At 34.5% G+C, this 22,011-nt stretch overlaps 1 protein-coding gene across 8 annotated transcripts in view; it reads right to left on the bottom strand.

The window, feature by feature from the left end:
- DACH2 (dachshund family transcription factor 2) overlaps positions 1 to 22,011 on the bottom strand; it is a 691,333-nt gene that overhangs the window by 299,230 nt on the left and 370,092 nt on the right. For all 8 annotated transcript variants that reach the window (XM_015444057.3, XM_015444056.3, XM_074029434.1 and 5 more), the window contains one exon: positions 14,738 to 14,850. In XM_015444057.3, coding sequence (XP_015299543.1) covers positions 14,738 to 14,850 — 113 coding nt within the window. The remainder of the gene's footprint in view (positions 1 to 14,737; positions 14,851 to 22,011) is intronic.

Raw genomic sequence — 22,011 nt, 5'->3', positions numbered from 1 at the left:
GAGCCAAACCATATGAACTATGATTGGGACAAACTTTTAAATCAGAAAATCTATCTTTCCCTCTCCCTTTCAGTCTATAAAATTTTCAAGTATTACTCCTATTTCCTTCTATGATCTTTGAGATATTATTTCATATTTTGTAAATTAGTAAATAATTTTTAATCACTTTAATCACTCAGTGCATGCCTTGAATGGGCTAATATGCTTCATATGCAAGCTTCTCTATGCCCTTGTTCACTTTAGTTATCTTTTACAAAAAAGTCAATAGATATTCTGGTCCTAAAATATCTCAATAGAACAATGGATAAAGAAAATGTGATTTTATATATATATATAGTGTGTGTGTGTGTGTGTGTGTGTACAATGGAATCCTATTTGACAATACAGAAAAATGAAATAATGTCATTTGAAGCAACATGAATGGAAATGGAGGTCATTATGTTAAGGGAAATAAGCTAGGCGCAGAAAGACAAACATCACATGTTCTCACTCATAGGAGGTAGCTAAAAAAGTTGATCACATGGGGGTAAAGAGTGGAATGATAGATACCAAAGACTGGGAATGGGGTATGAGTACAGGAGTGGGTAAAGAGTGGTTGGTTAACAGGTAGAATCATACAGTTTGGTAGAAAGAATCAGTTATAAGGCCAGGTGCAGTGGCTCACACCTATAATCCCAGCACTTTGGGAGGCTGAGGCAGGAGGATCACTTGAGGCCAGGAGTTCAAGACTATCATGAACAGCTGGTCTTGAACACTGAGACCGAGTATTTACAAAAAATTTAAAAATTTAGCCAAGTGTAGTGGTGTGTGCCTGTAGTCCTAGCTACTGCAGTGGCAAGGTGAGAAGATCACTTGAGTCCAGATATTTGAGGTTGCAGTGAGCTATGATCATGCCACTGCACCGCAGCCTGTGTGACAGAGCAAGATATTTTCTCTAAAAGCAAAAACAGAAGGAATAAGTTCTAATGTTCAATAGCAGAATAGGGTGACTATGTGACTACAGTTAACACCAATGTATTGCATTTTTCAAAATAGCTACAAGACAGGACCTGAAATGTACCCAACACATAGAAATGATAAATACTCAGGTGATAGATATCCTGAATAGCCTGACTTGGCCATTACACATTCTACACATGTAATAATATTTCATATGTACTTCATAAATATGCACAAGTATAATATATTTTAAAAATTAAAAAAAAAATTATCTACAGAAACCAAATATCAGCCTGGGTCCCAATTTTTTAAACGTATGACACATAGTGGTTACACTCTGAAAATAAAAGAATTTACTTCTATAAATCATATATTTTTCATTAAAATACATATCAGACACTGTTTGACTTCAAACTTCAATTTTACTTTAATACTGTGGCAAAATACCACACATTTCAGACAGTTTAAGGGTAAGACCTCTTCCCATTTATTTATCCTTTTACCTAATTACTTTAATTAAGCTTAGAATTCAACTCACACTTTTACAGTGAGGTGTGATATCCTAGGAGTTTTTCCTTTGAAACTAAACATGGGTCTTTTATCTCTTGTGGCCATAGTTCCCTAAGCCCAAAAAGTATGCTTTTTTCATAATGCCCTTGCCACAAATACAAGGAAAATCATTTTTCTCCTTTAGCCTTGCAGGAAGTTGCTTTTTCCTTCCAAAGGATATCTTTTTCAGCTTTAAGTGTGATCCAGATCAAAAAGCCAACTGTGTGAAAATAACAAAATCATAAATAGTATGATTCTAACTTTTAGTTTGCAAATATTTGTTTTCTACAATAGACTGACCCTAAGCAAAACTGAGAAGTAGGAAGAATTTGTTTGGGTCACCTTTCCACTTTCTCTATGCTCCTCTCTCCTGCTCTTTTAGTTCCTCTTCACAACGTCAGGGTCCATGATGCTGTAGAGAGCCAAACCACTGATCATCCTCAAATAATATGCCTTTCACCCTGGTCCTCAGTTTCCATTACTCCTAGACTATAAACCTGTACTTATACAGAAATAGATACTAATTTATACGAAGTCATGATCAAACAAAGAATGACTTACTTTAATTCAAAAATCCACTTCTAGACAGGAGACAGTATGTTGGTGAAATGTTTGAATTCAGGTGGGATATATTGTTGAAAATACATTTCTAAGACTGGACGCAGTAAGTGTTGGCAATGATATGAACAACCATACATAGCTGATGGGAGTGCAAAATGACACGACTATGGAAAACAGTTTTAAAGTTTCCTATAAACATAGACATACACTCACCATACAAACCAGCAATTCCATTTCTATTTTTAATCAAGGTAAATGAAAACATCTCCACACAAAATGTGTACATAAAGCCTTAAAGCAGTGTCATTCACAATAGCTAAAAACTGGGAAAAGAACTCCAGTGTCTGAAAGAGTGAAATGTATAAACAAATTATGTTATATTCATACCATGGAATACTTACTGCTAAGCAATAAAAATTAATGAAGTATTGACATACACAACAATTTGCACTCTCAATAAAATTATGCTAAGGGAAAGAAGTCAGACAAAAAAATAGTGCATTCTCTACATAATCTCTTTATATAAAACGTTAGAAAATACAAACTAACACATATTGACAGAACACAGATCAGTGGTTACCTGGGAGGCAGACAGGGAAGAAGGGGTATAGTCATAGAAAAGTTGAGAAAATGAGTACGCTCACTATCTTGATTGTGGTGATGGTTTCATAGGTGAGCAACAGTCCAAAATTCTCAAATTGTACTTTCTATGTACAGTTTATTCCATGTCAATTATACCTCAATAAAACCTTTTTTAAAGAATGTAGTTGTTAACAAGGACCTTACTCAATCTCCTCAAATAACTATAGATAGGCAGACATCTATCAACTGATTATTAAGTTTTCACCTATTATTGGTGCTATATGAGAAAATCGCCCACCTTTCTTACTCTCAGTTCAATTTAATATTCATTGCTATCTACTATGACCCACTTCAGTTACTCTTTTCACAATTGTTTATGTAACTTCATATATCGTCAAATAAGGTTTAAGGAAGAAAGGGTCTTCTATATTATTAACAGTATAGTTCTTCTCTTTTCGTCCCTGGATTATGCAAGTAACATTACTGAGAAAGGAAACATCATTACTATTGAGAATTCAGAAAAAAAATAAAATAAAATTAAGTCAGAGTGTAACTGCCCCTTTTAATGTTGTAATTTAGTCTGGGAATTCGAATTTTCATTTCTACTAATCATGTAGAAAGCATGATTTACCAACTTAGTTTGATCTAACACAGTGCTTCGAAAAGGATTTTCACCTGACACTTTCAGGTATGTATCAAAATAGTTAAGTAATAGCCCTCTGGGAAAAACAAAAAAGGGTATTAATAACATTTTTAAGCTCTACGTTTGGGCATTGTCTACCTTGACTCAGGAATGTGTATGAATGTGTTACTAAAAATTACCATTTTGAGAGCTCTCGGAATTTTCCCTACATTGAACATAAACTGAAAATTAGTTCAAAACATGATGTAGAGTTTGCACATTGCCAGAAAGGGAACAAATAAGTCACAGAAAACATTTTCACCACTACAATCACAGTACTCAATTCCTGTTCCCCAACCTTTGGTTGATTAAAATGGCAGAATAACTTCCTGTCTATCAATTTTTAAAAGGTGAGTTCTGGATGCCAAGGATACATTTTGTTACTCATTTTTGGTCACAATATGTAGGTGATAATTGTATATGCTAAATTTTATTACTCTTTAATTCTTCAATAGGAAATGATAGACATTGTATTTTGCTCTGCAGGATCCCTTGGACGATTGATAAAATGTATTTTGCTTAAGAAGGATACAAAATATTTTTTGATAAACTACATGTTTTAGTGTAATGGGTTATTTTAGTACAGTCATCCACTCCATCCAATAAAATAAAGAAATAACAAGGCAGCTTATCATTTGTCAGGCATATTATACAATGGAAAGCTTTATTGTGCTATGTAAATGTTCTCTTTCTGCCCTGGAAAACAAAAGCTCGCCAGAATAAAGAGCAGACACTGAAAGAGTAACATAAGTAGTAGGTGAAAAGTTGTGTATTTTATTTCATGTAATTTGTATATTACGGGGAAAATGTGGTTGAAGGATGGGCCCTAGAGATGGAAATGTCTTTTTATAATCCAATAGACTTGGCTTGTGACTATGTAATTTTTGTAAGAGATCTCTCATTTGGGGATGGTTTGAGGATGGACCAGATGGAAAGCAGGGCACTGTGGGATAGATCATTTATCACAATGACAGTGTGTAGGCATCAGTGATCCTCTCAACACAGGGGGAAGCTAAAACTGCAAATGTGGAGCAGCATTACTGCCAGAGTAGTGGAGTTTGGCAACACTTGCATTTCTCATTAACTTAATCATATTAATTCATTAGCCATATATATCAAAGGAATTCACTCTGGAATTGTCACAAGGAACAATTTATAACTGTTACCTTTCTCTACACAAAAAGTAGGTTGCAGTCATTCAGAAGATTTTACAAACTTCTTAGAAGGAAAAATTATAGCCACAATAAATAATAACAATAATCATCAACTGTTTTTATACTAGCTGTCCCACATATAAACTACTACAAGGAGCAAAAAATAAAATTAAAGTGTTTGATTTTATTGAAGTTATATGATCAACAACAGATAAATAGATGGATTATTCCAAAGATTTCCTGTTTCTGAAACACCAAACATCTGATCTCTTTCATTTAATTTAAGCAGTTCCAATATGAGCCTGAAGATTCATAACCTCAATTTTTAATATACAGGGTGTTTTTGTTTGTTTTTGTCAGAGATAGTTCAGTGTATTTGGGAAAGTATGGTGCTTATGAAAAATAAAAATCTGGCCTTATAAATTCTGGCTTAAATCTTTATTGTCTCTGAGATTTAGGGTAAGTCACTGAGCTTCTTAAAAACTCATTTTCTTCATTTGTTAATCAGAAACACTAAAAATGCTAACCTCACCAGATTGCTGAGAGGATCAAATGAGAAACAATTGAAAATAGTTATTTATAACATAGAGCTACATGCGTATACATATACACACATTAAAGATGTGAGGATGTTTTGTAAAGCACTATATAGACTATTATCACATGCCGTCATCGTCATTACCATCATCATCACCATCACCATCACCAACATCCTATAGGTTGGCTTAAATTTCTCCCCTCCACCTACAGAAATAAGCAATGGCTTCTGTCTTATGAGCCAGCCATGCAGGACAAATATTATTGGCAGAAGCCTAAAAAATTGAAGAGAGACATTTTTAAGTTAAAATAAATATACTACATATAGAATAAAGAGCACTGACAGACATATTAAAACAAAAATTTGTGTTTGGGAAACTCAGATTCAGCTAATATAATAAATGTAGCTCTAATTATTAAGCTGATATATTTAAGCTTTTTCTTTAGTAGAGAATCTGCATATGCATGTTAGTCTAAACTCTACATTAGAAATATTAGTAATTCAAATTCTGGCTCCTATTACACCAATGGTTCTTTGTGAGCACACAATAAATAAAGAAAACACAATGACATAAAAAGCACCATATACTATTTATACGATATGAAGCATACTTTACAACATTGCTCATTAAAAAACCCAAAGGTAGTCTTAGGAAAAGACATGTTTTTAGACACTGTAAAATAGCTTCACTGCTTTCACTCCTCTCGTCCGAGGAGCAATCCTGACTCCAACTCCACCCCTTGTCAGCAGGAAGTAGTTACAGCAGTCATCAGCTTTTTCCCATCTCCTTAGTTCACAACTCAGGATAGAGGTGTGCGGAAACTGAAAGAGGGGGATTGAAAGTGCCTTTGCAAAATTATGATAGTAAAAGAAATCTGACGTAGTTGACTCCATCTTGCTCCTAATCTCCAAGTTGTCCTTGGTCATTCCTGGGCATAGGCCAAGCTAAATTTTGGAGAAATTTAGTTTAAAATTTAACTTTGAAGCCAGAATGATAATAGTCCCTCCCTCAAACTAGCCACTCCCTGTTCTGGGGATAAAACCGCCTTGGTAAAACTAATGTAAAGCAACAAGATTGGGATTATGGGAGGGTCCTGAGTTCCTGTATTTTAATACAGGTGTAGTTATTCTAACCCAATACTGCTCGGGAGACATGTGGCCTGAAGTCTTAAGATTTGGGACTTCCTTAATTGCTCCTGTAGATAACATCACTATAGTAGAATCTAAGGTTGGTTTTTGGAGATGTTTTTCAGCCTGACTCCACCCAGATTCATGACTTGGGATTCAACTTTTCCTGCAATTCCATCCAGAGACAGGATCAGCACATGAAAACTGTTTTCCATGCCCCTATAATTTCATTCCTTAACCCATCAGCAGCACGCATTTTTTAGTCCCCTGCCCACCGAATTGTCCAAAAAAAAACCCTGATCTACAAGTCTTTAGAGACTGATTTGAGTAATAACTTCATTTCCTATGTGGTTGTCTTTATGCCAATTAAACTATTTTTTACTGCAAAAAAGGAAAAAAAGTATTTGATTTAAGGAAACTATCAAAAAGATTAGTTTGTTTTCTAGAATGAGGGCTTGATCTTTTTTTTTTTTTTTAAACTGGGAATGTCCTAGGACATCTCTTCATGACCACTTCTTAGCATCCAATCTAAGTGAGTGCAAATTTGAAATGCATCATGAAAAGAGAGGGATACTGATACCAACGATGTAATGAAGCTAATTGGCCTTATACTATGAGATTGAATTCACACCGTCAACACTAGATGTAATTCTACTTTTGGTTTTGCTAATCCTGAGTTGAGTTTTGTAGGTACTATTGCTGAATTGAATCTTCATGGGCTCAGTGACCCAAAGATGTGAATGGCATCCGACATTCTTAAACAAAAAAATTTGCCATGATATAGCTAGAGTAAACAAACCAATTTAAGAATCTTTTAAGGAATGAACACTACAGAATTTTCATCTGAAGCGCTTTATTACTTCCTTGTAAGCTGTCAGTTTAAATCTCTCTCAGGCCAAATTTCACATCTGTCTATTAGAAATGCTTCATAAGCTGAGGAAAGGGAAGCCATCATCTTTTGGGAAATTCAAAGGAACAAACAACAAATCCATCCCGTCAGTGTGATCTGGAGATATTAGCACTTCTGCAGAGATACAGAGAAGGATGTATATAATATTCCCTCTTCTTTTCTCCCTGTGTATCCCTAAATCTTTTACAGAAAATACTAGAAAATGGGATACTTATATAAAAATGAGTTATCAGGGAATCAAGCTATTGATTATATGATGGAAACAGAGACAGAAATATATAAGATGAGAATATCAGTAGTTCAAATATATAAAGGCAACAAGCAGTCTAACTTCATTATTTTGGGACAGCTAGGGAAAGGTTAGGTGGAATTTGGGAAAACTCTAACTCACAAAATAAATTTTATTTTAGTGTTATAAAGTATTCTTATATTGTTTGGTGCAGAGCAGATGTTCAATAAATAAATGTTAAATGAAAGAATGAATGCATATATAGCTCTAAAGCTATTTCAATAGTATATGTGTCTATAGTTACATAGATATAATATCTAAATGAATATCTGACAATACTATCAAGAATAGATCCTAAGGGACTTACCTTAGTGAATAAAGATGAATTAGTATTAATTAGTATGTTGACTACTTCTATAACAGATCTTACAAAAGTGATCTCAGGCACCTAAATAACCCCAAAATATTTTAACAACCCTACATTTGTGCACATATTCACATACACACACACTTATTGTTAATACATTTAATTTGCTAAATAAGATATTCTTACTAATACCAGAGACTTTGGCATATACACTGTCTGAACGCTCACAAATTCTGAACTAGTAGAGTTTAAATAAATTGGGTTTCCTTATGTAGGAAAAATATCACCAAGAGTAAAATAAGTGTCTTTTAAAATAAAACAAAAATACAAATTACAGAAGAAAATAAAATCAGATAAAAATAGAAGACTTTATCTTTATAGTATGCAAATAAAGCAATATGCCACACCTAACATTATACTGCATCCTGGATGATTTACATGTCAAGTTATATAAATTAAAGGACTATTCTGCAATAAATCTAAGAATGATGCCTGAACCTTTTCTAACCCTTTTCACTGGCATTTTTTGCATGCAACTGCTGAGGAAAAAACACAAACAATTTAACTTTTCCTCCACACATTTGAATGCAGGTGAATAAGACATTGTTGGGCATATAAAATAAATTCATGTAAATTAAGGAAGGAATTTCTGTAAGCTTTGCAGATTCCTCCACCTTCCCTTGATTATTTTTAAACTGTCTGCATCTTTGACAAATGTGCTCATGCCTTTCCTCACTCAACGTTTTGTCTAGCTCTATAATCCCATTCTAGGCACAAGCAAAGGACTAAAATTGAGTTTTGTCTCAATGGCTCACTTGATGGTAAAGCCAAGTCACAGGAAGTAAAACAAAGCTTGAACCCAAGGAGTATGACAGTATGAGTAACTTGAAAAACATATTTCAGAATGTCATCCATGGAGACTTCCCCAAACCTGCTAGAGAGGTCAACAGTCAAATTCAGGAAATACAGAGAACTGCTACAAGATTCTACACAAGATCATCCCCAGGACACATAATCATCAGATTTTCCAAGGTCAAAATGAAAGTAAGAATGGTAAAGGTAGTTAGACAAAAAGGGAAGGTCATCTACAAAAGTAACCCTATCAGGCTAACAGCGGACCTCTTAGCTGAAACCCTATAAGCCAGAAGAAATTGGGAGCCTATATTCAACATTCTTAAAGAAAAAAATCTTCAATGAAGAATTTTATATCAGCCAAACATAGCTTCCTAAGTGAAGGAGAAATAAGATCCTTTTCAGATTAGCAAATGTTGAATGAATTCCTTACCACCAGACCTGTCTTACAAAAGATCTTGAAAGGTGCACTAAACAAAGAGAGGGAAGACTGCTGCCAGCTAATATAATACTTAAACACATATATATAATATAATACTTAAATATATATATAATATATATTATATATATAAATATATATAATATATATTATATATATAAATATATATAATATATATTATATATATAAATATATATATAATATATAATATTATATATATAAATATATATATAATATATAATATTATATATATAAATATATATAATATATAATATTATATATATAAATATATATAATATATAATATTATATATAAATATATATATAATATATAATATTATATATAAATATATATATAATATATAATATTATATATAAATATATATAAAATATATAATATTATATATATAAATATATATATAATCTATAATATAATACTTAAACAGCTAATATATACTTAAACACACAGACCAGTGTCACTGCTAAAGCAACCACACAAACAAGCCAACATAATAGCAAGCTAATAGCACAATGACAGGATAAAATCCACACATATCAATACTAACCTTGAATGTAAATGGGCTAAATGCCCCACTTAAAAGGCACATAGTGGCAAGATGGATAAAAAGGCAAGACCTAAAGGCATATGGTCTTCAAGAGACCCATCTCACAACTAATGACACTCATAGGCGCAAAAATAAAGGGATGGAGAAAAGTCTACCAAGCAAATGGAAAAGAGATAAAAAGCAGGAGTTGCAACCCTAATTTCAGGAAAAAAACAGATTTCCAACCAATTAAATATTTTTAAGAAGGAGCATTACATAGTGGTAAAGTGTTCAATTCAACAAGAAGACCTGGCTATCCTAAATATATATGCATTCAACCCAGAAGCACCCAGATTCATAAAGCAAGTTCTTGGTAACCTACAAAGAGACATAGACTACCACATACTAATAGTGAGAGACTTCAACCCTCCAATGAAAGTAATAGGCAAATCATTGAGGTGGAAAATGAACAAATATATTCAAGACCTTAATTCAACATTGGACCAACTGTGTCTGATAGAACTTTACATAACTCTCCACCCAAAAAACAAAAGAATGTACATTTTTCTCACTACCACATGGCACATACTTTAAAATCAACCACATAATTGGACATAAAACAATCCTCACCAAATTTTTAAAGAAACAAAATCATACAAAACACACTCTTGGACCACAGCACAATAAAAACAGAAGTGAAGACTATGAAAATGGTTCAAAATCATACAATTACATGGGAATTAATCAACATGCACCTGAATGACTTTTGGGTAAATAATGAAATTAAGGCAGAAATCAAAAAGTGCTTTGAAAATAATGAGAACAAAGACTCAACATACCAAAATCTCTGGGACAAAGCTAAGGCAGTATTAAGAGGAAAATTCATACCGTTAAATGTAAACATAAAAATCTTAGAAAGATCTCAAATTAACGACCTAACTTCACAACCGATATAATTAGAGAAGCAGGAACAAATCAAGCCCAAGGCTAGCAGAAGAGAGGAAATAACAAAAATCAGAGCTGAACTCAAGGTAATTGAGAAACAACAACAACAACAGCAGCAGCAACAAAATTCAAAAGATAAACAAATCCAGGAGGTTTTTTTTGGAAAAATTTAATAAAATATATAGGCCACTAGCTAGACTAATAAGGAAAAAACAGAGAAGATCCAAATAAACACAATTAGAGATGATGAAGGGAATGTTATTACGGACACCATAGAAATCCAAACAACCATCAGAAACTACTATGAACACTTCTACGCACAAAATTTAAAAACCTACAAGAGATGGATAAATTCCTGGATATACACACCCTACAAAGACTGAGCCAGGAAGAAAATGACTCTCTGAACAGACCAATAACACACTCCAAAATTGAATCCATAATAAATAGCCTCCCAACTAAAACAAACCTGAGACCTGTTGGATTCATAGCTAAATTTTACCACATGTATAAAGAAGAGCTGGTATTATTCCTACTGAAGCTATTCCAAAAAATTAAAGAGGAGGGACTCCTCCCTAACTCATTCTGTGAGGCCATGATCACTTTGATACTAAAGCCTGGAAGAGTCACAACAAAAAAGAAAACTTCAGGCCAATACCCTTCATGAACATTGATGAAAAAATCCGGAACCAAACACTTGCAAGTTGAATTCAGAAGCACATCAAAGAGATAAACTACCAAGATTAAGTAGGCTTCATCCTTGGGATGTGAGGTTGGTTCAACATATTCAAATCAACAGATGTGATTAATCACATAAATAGAACTAAAGACAGCAAAAGAAAACTATCAACAGAGTGAACAGACAACCTACACAATGGAAAAAAAAAAAAAATTGCAAACTATGCACCTGACAAAGGTCTAGTATCCAGCATCTATAAGAAACTTGAACAAATTTACCAGAGAAAAACAAACAACCCCATTAAAAAGTGGGTAAAGTGCCAGGCACGGTGGCTCACAACCGTAATCCCAGCATTTCGGGAGGCTGAGGCGGGCAGATTACGAGGTCAGGAGATTGAGACAATCTTGGCTAACACACTGAAACCCCGTCTACACTAAAAATACAAAAAATTAGCTAGGCATGGTGGCAGGCGCTTGTAGTACCAGCTACTCAGGAGGCTGAGGCAGGTGAATGGCGTGAGCCCAGGAGGTGGAGGTTGCGGTGAGCCGAGATTGCACCACTGCACTCCAGCCTGGGCAACAGAGCAAGACTCCATCTTAAAAAAAAAAAAAAAAAAAAAAAAAAGGCAAAGCACATGAGCAGACACTTTACAAAAGGAGACATACATGCAGCCAACAAGCATATGAAGAAAAGCTAAATATCACTGATCATTACATTTTGTGGTATCATTAGATTTTGTGATCATTTGATTTGTGGTAAATCAAAACCACAATGAAATACCATCTCTCACCAATCAGAATGGCTATTACTGAAAAGTCAAAAAACATGCTGATGAATTTGCAGAGAAAAGGGAACACTTATACATTGTTGGTGGGAGTGTAAATTAGTTCAACCATTGTCAAAAGCAGTATGGCAATTCCCCAAAGAGTTAAAAACAGAACTACCACCCAGCAATTCTATCACTGGGTATATATACCCTGAGGAAAACATATCCTTATATGATAAACATGCACGTGAATGCTCATTTCAACACTATTCACAATAGCAAAGACACAGAATCAACCTAAATGCCCATCAACAACAGATTGAAAAAAGAAAATGTGGTATATATACACCTTGGAATACTATGCAGCCATAAAAAAGAGATCATGTCTTTTGTAGGAACATGGATGGAGCTGAAGACTATTATCCTTAGCAAACTAATACAGGAATAGAAAACCAAATACCACATGTTCTCACTTATAAGTGGGAGCTAAATGATAAGAATTTATGAACACAAAGAAAGGAACAACAGATTCTGGGGTCTACTTGAGAAAGGGCAGGAGGAGGGAGAGGAGCAGAAAACATTACTATTGGGTAATGAGCTTAATACCTGGGTGATGAAACAACATGTACAAGCAAAAATAAATTAATTAAACTAAATAAAATTTAAAAACAGAAACTCAGTTCTGCCACTCACTTGCTTTGTGACCTTAAGCAAATAATTTAAACTCACTGAGCCATAGATTGTTTACTTTAAAAATGAAGTCATTGTCCATAAGGCTACTATGAAGATTACATGAAGTGTATATAAAACACTTGGCACCCATGGCTAGTACATAAAAAGAACTTAACATATTATTAGAGCTTTTCCTCAACAAATACCCTACTAATGTTTACTCAAAATGATTTAGCTTCAAGGCAATTTTAAAATCCTTTTCTTCTTTCATCTGTACATTCCCACAAAACCAGGACACAGATTTGATTATTTACATAGTACTCTTTCTAGGCTCTAGGAATGTATTTCAGGAGGCAAGAAATAGATGGTCATTCATTGAATACCAAGATATATTTCAGATGCTGTTATCCCTTCTATCTTCATTTATATGCACAGGGCTACTCTCTTATATCAGAATTTGTTTATAAATATTTAAAGTAGAAAATTCATTATCTTCCCCCTCAAAGCCCGAGTGTCTTCCCAAGTTCTCGATCTGAGTTAATTATACCATCATCCAGCCTGTCATCCAAGCTAGACACGAATCATCCTAGACCACCACCTTAGCCTCTACATTTAATCAACTATCAAGTGTGATTAACTCTAATTACTGAAGCACTCAGAACCTTTTCTCCATTCTATTGAATTTGCCTTCAAGCCCTCAGTATTTCTCCTTTGAACAGTAGCAACTGATATTCCTTCATTTCATTACCTTCACTGCTATCTACTCTCCAGGCAACTGTTTTCAGATCATTTACTCAGTTCCTTAGCAAGGGCTCCTTTTACCTATAGAAGTTTCTTTAAGAATAAAATAAAACAAAATCATATGTGAAGGAGAACATATAAAATTCTAACTGAGGTAGAATTGTGGAGCATGGAAGTACTTCCTGACTTCTATGTCAGCCAGTAAGGAAAGTCCTGAAAGACACTCTGGAAACCACTGGTTTAAAGGGAAAAACTTAAATTGCTTAACATGGTAAATCAAAAACTGGTTTCACAAAGCTGGCCTTTCCCTCCCTTTCTATTCCAACCACATCACCTATAAGCCTTCTACCTTAAAGCTCTGCTCCAGTCTCTTCAACTTAACTACTACTCCCCATAACACGCTAGGCTTTTTCTCATCCATCTGTACTTTTCTATCTGCTTGGAATATTCTTCCACTGATTCTCCATCCGTCCAATGCTCAGTCTACAAAATCCAGCTCCAATGTTTCCATCTTATTGAGTATTACCCAACTTGCCAAATTGATTTAACTGCTTCCACTTATGCGATATTATAGAACCTTGTATGTGCTTGTATTTTGGCCTCTATCACACTTTAATGCAATTATTAATTTACATTCCTTTCTCCCCAATTCTAGTGTGGCAAGGACCACTACTCATATATTTTTACAATGCCTAGAAATGAGTACCCAGAACACAACAGATGCTTTATAAATGTTCATATCTTTGTATATAAAGATATCATTGTTATTAAATTCATTTTCTATGTTATAATAGCTTTCATGATTTTTAAAGATTCAATTATAGAAATGTTAAGCTTATTTTTAAATGTTTTTGTGTACTCTTATGTACTTTTTTAGAGACTCAACAAAGTTCAATGCTAATTTATGACATTGGAATTTTACCAGTTTTTCACAGTGTTCAATGAAAGACACTAAGACATCGTTCAGGACAATGGCCATCTGCACCTTCTTCTCTAATCATAAGGCTCCTATACCAAGGATGCATTTTAGGTCTACTTTTTAACCTAGAGTAATAACTTGGACAACATGCATGGATGCCCAGAACCCCTGGAAACTAAAAGAATATTACTGAGACCTAAGTATGCAGGAGTGCTGCCCCCTATGGGAGGTTTCAAGATGATGCTGTTTTGGCCAGTGCCTCTATTCCTGTCCCTAGCACAGAAACATATACACACATACAAACAATAAGGCCTTGAAAGGGATTTTCTGCAAGGATATGACAATTTTTAAAATCACATCCATTTGATTTGTCGCTCAAGTAACAAAACTTGTTTTCATGAACGCTTTAAAAATTCAATAATGTAACCTCTAATAGAGCTTCAAAAGCTCTGAAGGACAAGGCAGTTAGATCAATATTGGTTTATTTCAAATGCTGGGCAGTACGAAGAGACATGGCTGATCATCAGATGGATTTTATTACCTGTCGGAGTGATAAGTCCTGGCGATAAGAGGCCTGGGACTGCATGGGGTAGAAGGCGGGCATTTTCCTGCAACACTCCCAAAGAACGCTTAGGGGGCCTGCCAGGTCTTGAGCTGTTGAAAAACAGACAAATATAGATAAGGTTAAAAAATGTACTCTTTTTGAGCATACCATCACTTGCAGCATTTACCTTTTAAATCTTGTTTAATTGCCAAAAGTGATAGAATTTTACATTAAAGACTATCTTCGTGGATTACTAAGAGACCTATTCTTTACTTTCCACTAAATTCCCCACTATTGTTATGGCAAACATCAGTGCCATAAGGCATCAATTTTAGTTTAGATTCCATTTACAGGCCAGCACTTTGCAACACAGCTTACCTGTTGTGTGAGAAACCCTGAGTTACCCCTGCTTTTAAAGCTACACTCGATCTGAAGTATTAATAAATGCTTCTCAGATCTGAGATAGTGACTCACAGAATTAAGATTACATAGAATGTGAAGTGATTAAGTCTCTGCCCAGCATGCCAGAGGTGAATGGTAAAGAGCTGAGAGATGTAGAATAAAAGCTGATGTTTATTAGCATTTCCACAGCTGCTGGGAGCCCATGAGGAAAAAAGGGTTACCACCCTCAGTAGGTTTTGTTTTCCTATGTAGTTTTTAAACCAAGCTGTATAACAAGCAGTTCTCTCTCTCTTGGAGTGGCTACACTAACAAAACCTGCCACCTTTGCAATCTAGGCTGTCTTTTCTCTTGGATTGATTGGTGTTTTTAACTAATGAGTTGATGATAAACTTATAACATTAACCTAACCCATTGCATTTGTACATTCTTCACCCATGAACAGTTCAGAAACTGTAATTGCAAATGCTAATTCACGACATAATGAAATAAACAGTCAGTATCTGTTGCCTCCATCTTGTACCGTAATAGAGTTAGGGTACTGAAAATATCATTTTAAAGCTGTCACTACATGAAGAGACTTGTAAGTCATAGAACATTAGGATCAAGTTATTCTCGAGTCACCCAATATATTTCAAATATTACTTTCTAATGTTGCCTAAGATATTGCTGTTGCCTTTTAGTAGAAATGCAGTTTACAAAGCTGAATGATATGAGTTTTGACAAAATACTACAAAATACTATATTAAATAACTTCAGCAGCAAAAATGTATGAGGTCCAGATAGAGAACATACCCCAAAATGACTTTTGGTTTACAAAGAAATTTAAGTTAAACCTCACTCTATCAACTTTGCAATAGCAAAATGCTCCATCAATGTAAGACAAACTCTGCTTTTAAATGAAAAACAACTTCTAGCAACCTTACACGGAGGTATCATTACCCAGTTCATTTTTCATACACTGTGCTAGTGTTATTTTCTTCCATTGTACATCAATATTATATATCAATCTAGCACAAAGGATTCTGTTTTTCTCATTTAATGTTTCAATTTTATAAATGGACTCTCCTCTGCTTCTTTCTACTTGATTCTGGGCCATAATTTATTTTCTTTAATTCAGTTTTTTAACGTGTTTGCCTTTGCCCTGTTTTATGGCTTTCTGACTCTTTTAAGGAATGCTGAAAGCAGAAATATCCTATGTATTTCAAATGTCCTAAAGGATCCCAATATCACTGAAAAATGTTCATCGGAGTATATCCAAGCATCAGAGAAAGGCACATTATGTTATTGAATAAACTTCATCAAATTTATACTTTCTAAGTACTTTTTTGTTTCCTTCTATTTGTCAGAACTCAAGCCTACTAACTTTATTTAAACACACCTGATTATTCTTTGTATTTTTCCGCTGTAAACATCTCAGTGCTATCTCATTCTCATGAACAGTTTCAGACAGGCTGCCTCCAGAACTAAGCAGCCTGATGCTCCCTCTACTTCCACGTCATGAGTCACATGACTGCCAGCAGTTAACAGTACACTTTGAAAGCCGTAAGGTTTAACTAGTTCTGTTCCAAATTTCCGGGTCAGTTCTCTCTATCTGAAGCAACTCTTTTCCAATAATCTGACCCAGGCTTGGGAAGCATTAGAGGCCTCTTAGTCTAGTAGTTCTACCTTAAATGTGAAGATTTGAAAAACAAATGGTTTCACAGTTTATTTCACAAATGGCTTGGTACTATCTATTCCGTATGTTATAAACTCCAGGAGGACCATATTCTCCATCCTAACTTTCATCTCAGTTCATAATTTTATGCTGTTGGTCTGATTAATTGTGAGTCTCCCCAACTAGAATCTAAGCTCCATTAAGACAGCATACATGTCTGATTTTGTTTGTTACTGTATCCTGAACAATTCTCATGGTTTCTAGTAGAAAGTAAGGTCCAGCAAAAAGTTAATTAAATCAATTAATTAATATACATAGGAAACAATCTTTCACTGTTTGTACAGTTTCCAAATATTCCTTCAATTACTCTGGTCTCTTTGACCACAAGAACAGAGTGCCAATTTCATTTATTCATAATATAATTTTTTTTTAAATATTGAGCTTCACAATAACTATAGCAGCTTCAAAACATGATCACTTCAAATCTGTGTACAACGGTAAAGAAGGCTATGGATAGATCCCATTGTCTTATTCACTTAGAAGCCCTACAAGCTTCAAGATCTTCTTAAGGAATAAAGGCCCCTGCAGTCACACATATGCAGTAACGATATCACTTATTCAGTCGTCTACTAAACAAACATGCGCTAGGTACCTATTAAGCGTGTGTGTGGTATAATGCTAGGTATCAGTGACACAGAGGGTAAAATGTAACCTCAACGAGGGCAAAGATTTTGGTTTTATTTTTTTCATTGATATATTGTGAGAACCTAGAACAGGTTTTGCCTTTCAGGAGCTTGTGATCTAGTTATAGAGATGTGTGTTTGCCCTGTTATTTAAAATTTCTGATTGACCCTTTAGTGAGTATGGTTGTGAGATACCTGCTTCCAAAGTTGTTTACATTTATCAGTCATCAAATATCACATTCAGATTTCTTTATTTTTATTTTTGGAACAAAGACTTGGGCTCAGAGAGTAAATTAATTGGAATGAAGTTTGTGAAAGTGCTTTATAGTCAATATACCTACATACAAATATAAGATAGCTTTATTCTGATTATTACACCTACTGATTCTCCATAGTAAGACATTCCTAGACATTCTTGCATTTCATTTTAAAGAACACGAGCCTGACAACATGATGAAAGATTGTGGAGGACTCTGTAAAAAGTTGGGAAGGATCTTTCTTGATATATGATATTGCCATACTTCTTATCTTTAAGAGCTGTATTAGCATCAGGCAGATATTCACAAATTAATCAAGGCAAATAAACATGTGGTGGTTTAACTAGGTAACTGTTATTTGGATGACAATTTAATCAGCATAGGTTGAAAGGTCCATCATTTTAGCATCCTGCTTCTACTAAAATGTTGATTGCATTACTGATCTTAGTAATGTTTTATTTTACAGGGCACGAATAACCATGTAATTACTCTTTAATTGAATGATAATTGTTTCTTGGCAATTATTTGTTTTCAGTTTAATTACAAGATTATTTGAAGTCTGTAAAATAAAACAGGCCTTTTTACAAAGTTCCCATCCAAAGGGCTCTGCCAATATATCACTCATGTGCACTGTAAAGGAAAGTTGTTATGGTACAAGGCAAACAACCCCATAAAATAGTCAAACTTATTAAATAGCTCAGCTAAAACTTGGAGAGATTCAACTTTATAGAATTCACATTCAGTGTAATATTTATAGGTTATTTAAAGGGACATTACACCAAATAATCATAATTTCTCTGGGCCCAGGTCATCCTTTAACATAATTTATCTTCAAATGATTTCCCCTTCATTTTGTAAACTTCTTTAGAAGAAATGAAATACTCACCCAGATTCCTGAGATTGAAGAATAAACCAAATTAAAATATGTATTAACAGTACTTCATATTTCTGCAGTTGAAGTGGATTACCATCAGAGAATTACCTTGAAGTTTACAAATTTGTAAAATTGGCAATTCCCTAAGAGAGAATTTCAGCAGGTCTTCTAGTGTCAATAAGATACGATACATTCTGTGATATATCTATTCCAAGTTGAGCAATAGACAAAGTAGCTCATACATCGTTCATTAAGATTATTCAATTTGACTGTTGAATTTATTTTTATTTCATGTCATCAGCTATTTGTGAATCAAGGAGTAAGCAACTGAGTAAGATGAGTGATTTTTGTTGTTCCAAAGAAAAAATCCAGTTAATTAATTAATGATATCATAAGCCTTAAAGATATTTAATATAAATCATATGAGCGGTCCTTGATTTAATAAGGAATCACAGGTTATGTCATCCCTTCAATGAAAGCTTGTCTTCCTGCTTCTTAAAGAAACATTTATAACATCCCAGGACAGTCTGTGAAAATTGCTGAGAATATAGTGGTAGTTAAGGGTGGTATTAGCAGCACCTTGTAAAAACCACTGCAATTGAATTCCTGAAGTGAAAGCCATTACCAATGACCTGGGATTTACTTTTCAGAGTTATCACTGATATTTAAAATCCCTTGAGATGGTCCCTGAATGTGTCACTGTTTAGTGTACATTAGAAGCCAGAAAACCAAAAATGACATTAGCTTTGAAGGTGTTGTTTACCTGACGATGAGAGTGCTGCTCTGAGTTTCGATGTGCATGTTATATTAAATAAGAATCTCTTTATTTTGCCAGAACAGTAAGACTTCCAATTGCTGTGTGGATTAATAATAATCTCTTAGGTCTGACATTTATTACAACATTTCAAGGATGCCAGTGGTAGCTAAACTCTACCTGACCTTCCAGTGTTTATGAAGAGAAACAAACTCTGACCTCACAGCAACCTGAATCTATCTTTTCTGTGCTGGCAAACAGATCACTTGCCTAACTATTGCACTGGATTGAATTTCCAACTAGATCAAAGGCAGCAGCAACCAATTCAGCAACCAGGAAGAAGTCATCCATGCAAAATGGGCAATTAACATTAATCATATATTAAATTGTTCAAGCTGATAACTGGAACCTGATCACTATGGTAACTCTCATAAAATGGTGCTTATGTTAAACTGGGCATCAATCAGCTCTTGGTTCATGGGAACTTAAAGTATGGCTCATCATGTCTTTAGGCGTGATCAATACAAAGAATTTAAAAAAACACCAGAGGGAAGATCATTTAGATTCTATTAGCATTTTCTACCCTTTTCAGATCTTATACGCATATTCCAAACTTAAGCGTAGATATATTGAGCATCAACACCAGCATTTCATTAGTATCAGGCAAATTATGGAAATTAACATAAGATTGTTGAGGGGAATGAAGGAAAACCTCCACTTGTCAATGGGTTATGCGTTAAAATGTTAAGGCTCATGTAGAATGACCCATGTTTATGTATTAATCTTATAATTATAATAAATTGAATTATTTATAGCTGTGTTTTAGAATGGTGATGCTTCTTTCTCTCACTAATACTGAATTTCTGTTTCTTTTCCTTCAAAAACAAAAGAAAGCTGATGGCATATACAATTTATAGGTTGACTACACACTTGATAGGAAGTATAACTGTGAAGCTATTTTATACTTCATTTACTTGACTCTGTTCCCTATTTAAATGAAATGTGGTCTAAATCTGGTGTTAGCACCTTTACACAAGTTTACTTTTTGTCCTAAATTCACTGAATTCTGATAAAGACCTTCATATAATTAACAATGATTTTATAACATAAATGCTAGCGTATGACTTGAATTATTAGCAACCTTTTCTTTTTCTACTTGTGTAAGTACTGTTAACTTCAGTAGGATCAATGCACCTTAGTAACTTTTTTTTTTTTTTTTTTTTTTGAGACAGAGTCTCACTCTGTCACCCAGGCAGGAGTGCAGTGGTGCGATCTCAGCCCACTGCAACCTCTGCCTCCCTGGTTCAAGCGATTCTTGTGTCTCAGCCTCCCAAGTAACTGGGACTATAGGCGTGCCCCACCGCGCCTGACTAATTTTTTGTATTTTTAGTAGAGATGGAGTTTTGTCATGTTGGCCAGGCTGGTCTCAAACTCCTGGCCTCAAGTGATCTGCCTTCCCTGGCCTCCCAAAATGCTGGGATTATAGGCAAGAGTCACTTCGCCCAGCCGCACCTTAGTAAATCTTAGAGTGAATCAAATTAAATAAATATTTCCTATTCTATTGTGTATCATATCACTGTCAGACACAATATTTGTAAAACAAAGTTATTCTTGAGTTTACAAAGCATCACTGTGGAAAACTTCTGACTAATGGATAAGGAATTAACATTCACATTTGGACACATTCCACTGGCGCCTTACATTCTGCATATTCTTCCCTCAGATCCCACTTTCCAATCTTCTTCTGTTCTGTCAGAAATATAGGAACGCTCTCAGTTGCCAAAACTATAAACTTCTCTCCTTGTCCTCTCCTTTCATTTAGAGTCTTCAGTATTTTTGTTCCGTTATAATATGTGTTGCAATATTTCACTTCTCTCCATTTTTTTACTTCTGACACTCTCATTCAAGCCTTCATCCCAGGTTGCTTCACTGTGTTCCAATCCATTCTAAATAAACTGCAATGAATTTTGCTGAAATATCTCTTTCATTATGTCATATTTTGCTCCAGAACCTTCAATATTTCTGACTCGCATACAAAACAAAGTCAAAATGCTGTAGTCTGGTAACCTGCTCCAATATTTCTTTCTTGCCTTTTCTCCAATTACTACTTAAATGAGTCCGCCATTCCAGCTAAACTAGTGAATTTACTACATGCTAACCATAGTATTTGACCACAGAAGAAACATCTCAAGGTATTAGGTTTCCTGGGGCCATGTTTTGTTAAGCTCCACTGCCTTGGGAAGGCTTCTGTGTAATTTGCTGCCGCTGCTTTTTTTTTTTTTTTTAAAGGTCACTGACTTTTCCTTTGTGTCATCAAATAGACTTTCTTTAATGGTTATTGCAAAGGACATGTTAATACCAGCAAGAAGGATACTATTGCAACTAGCCAAAATAATGTTTTCCATGCCCATAAATGAAGTCTCATCAGTAACCATCAGCCTGTAGACTGTAATATTGTCAGTCTATAATTCCATGATAACCTCAACAGTTAGCATTTCAAGTTTGAATGGCAATCAGAAAATGCAGCAGCATGGTGTTAATATTACAATTTAGTATATCTTAGGAACTTGAGCAAGGCCATCAGAAAGCTGATCACTATTAACCTGCCTGCATTAGTCTCTATGGATAGTGATATAGTCTGGAAGCA

Source organism: Macaca fascicularis, chromosome X (assembly GCF_037993035.2).
Source record: "Macaca fascicularis isolate 582-1 chromosome X, T2T-MFA8v1.1".
Taxonomy (NCBI): Eukaryota; Metazoa; Chordata; class Mammalia; order Primates; family Cercopithecidae; genus Macaca; species Macaca fascicularis.
This window is presented reverse-complemented; position numbering and strand designations above follow the sequence as displayed.